General features: G+C 62.3%; 1 protein-coding gene across 1 annotated transcript in view; it reads right to left on the reverse strand.

Annotated features, from left to right (window-relative positions):
- Nucleotides 1–1982, reverse strand: part of AIRE (autoimmune regulator) — a 12298-nt gene that overhangs the window by 522 nt on the left and 9794 nt on the right. Inside the window, exon 14 of the mRNA XM_010835001.1 lies at nucleotides 823–891. Within this exon, the coding sequence (XP_010833303.1) occupies nucleotides 823–891 (69 nt within the window). The remainder of the gene's footprint in view (nucleotides 1–822; nucleotides 892–1982) is intronic.

The raw sequence follows: 1982 nt of genomic DNA on the forward strand, positions 1-1982 counted from the left end.
AGCCCCCACCGTACACGTCCACTCCTCCAAGCATCCCTTATGCCTGGGCATGGCCACCACGGCTGTTTGGCTCCTCGTGGCTTCTTCCCAGGTGACCAGCAGAGCCCGCTCCTTCCCTCCCTCCACCCAGCTCTTTGCAGGGCCTGCCTGGTGCTCCAGCAGGACTCGGGGAGCCGTGGGAACACCCAATATTTCAACAGAACAAGGTGATCTGCTCCAGAAGGGCCTGTGCATCTGCCCCCTGCCTCCTGGGGCCCTGGGCTCTCTAAAGACACCTGTAGTGTCTGGGACCTGCCCGTGCCCAGCCCATCACATAAGGCAGGGCCTCCATGGTCAGCTGGGATCCCCAAGTGCCACACCAGGGTCCTGAAGAGAACACACGCTGGCCACCTGAGGCCTGGGGGTGGCTGGAGAAATTTGACCTTTCCTAAAAGCCACCTTTTCTTCCCAGTTATTCTAGCTGCTCATCATCAGGTAGAGAAGCCTGCGTTGAGAGCAGTGAGTGAGGGATCTGCAGGGTCCAGAGTGCCCAGCCTCCACCCACACCTGGGGAAAGTCTCGACCTCCATGTCAGGCTTCAGCGGCCCTGGTGCCAGATTCTGCACCACCAGCCCTTCAGGGTTCCAGGCCTGGGAACTCCAGGGAGGCTGGGAAGGGGGCAGCTCCGGGCCCCCTCTGGCTTGTTTGTGCACGGAGGTGCCAGCGCCATCTGGCAGTGGGGGCCCATGGAATGCCATGGGCCCGGAACAGGGGTGCTGACTGCTTCAGAGGCCGTGGAGAAAGGGGAGGAGGGGAGGAGGAGGGGGCTGGGTGACATGTTACCTCACTCAGGAGGGACTCCAGGTCGTCCCTGTGTAGAACCGGCTCATGACCAGCAGAATCATCCCCCGCCTGGATCCCAGAAAGATAGGAGGTCAACCCAACTTCCACACCCCTGCTGGGGTCATCACCACAGAAGCAGGACTCTCTACAGAGGGGGCAGGGCTGGGGGCAGTGGCCATGCCAAGGGAGCGGCTGCTGTGTACTTCTCCAGGTGGGACCCTGGGAACTGAATTCTAACATCCAGCTCCTGGGGGCGGGGCAGAGATGGAGTGGGCATGAGTGAGGTGGGGGCTGCCCACCTAGGGCCCTGCCACCCCTCTGAAGTGGCTGCCCAAGGCCCCGGGGGCCTGCCTGCCTCCACAGTTCTGGGGGAAGGAGCAGCTGGGAGGATTCCTGTCACCAATGAGAATCCTGAGGCCCAGAGAGGAAGGGTCTGATCCCAAGCCAGCCCTTCAGTGACCCAACAGTCATGCGTTCCCTGCCCTGCTCCTGGGTGAGGGGCCAGAGCAGATGAGGCACACTCCCCCATCACAGGTTAGGAGGGGGACAGGCCATACTAAGTGGAACCATAAGACAATGCCGGGTTTGCAGCTGCAAACAGCCACTTGTTCCGGCCCCTGGAGGGGCCACCAGCCTGGTGTGGCTCAGCATGGACAGCAGACGGCTGGGGGTGAGGCGAAACTTCCAGAAGGAACAGGGCACCAGCAGGTGGGGGCCCTCTGTGCCCAGTGTCCCAGAGCCCAGTCACCCACAGAGTGTAAGGAGGGAAGAGATGGAGGCGGGGCTGGGAGGTGGGATGGACCATGGACGGGTAGGACATCACCACCCGGGGACCTCCAAGGGTTCTTCCATCACCACCCGGGGACCTCCAAGGGTTCTTCCGGGGCAGGGATGGGGTTAGGAAGTCCCTGCTGGGGTCTGGAGGCTTCTGAACAGGAGAAACTGGTGGTGGTAGGGGGGGATCCCCAGGTTTTGAGGGAGCCCTGGGAAGTAAGTTTCAATGAGGTTAGGGTTACTCCTCCCAAGGTCCCAGGGTCCCAGGCTGCTGGAGGACTGTGGAGATGACACGGGACGGGGGTGGGGGGGAGTCACACTGCTCACCTGTGTGTGCCTGCTTGCTCATTCCCGGTGGGGAGCCTCCTTCCTGCTCTCCCCGCCCC

This window comes from Bison bison, unplaced genomic scaffold (assembly GCF_000754665.1).
Source record: "Bison bison bison isolate TAMUID 2011002044 unplaced genomic scaffold, Bison_UMD1.0 scf7180017864037, whole genome shotgun sequence".
Taxonomy (NCBI): Eukaryota; Metazoa; Chordata; class Mammalia; order Artiodactyla; family Bovidae; genus Bison; species Bison bison.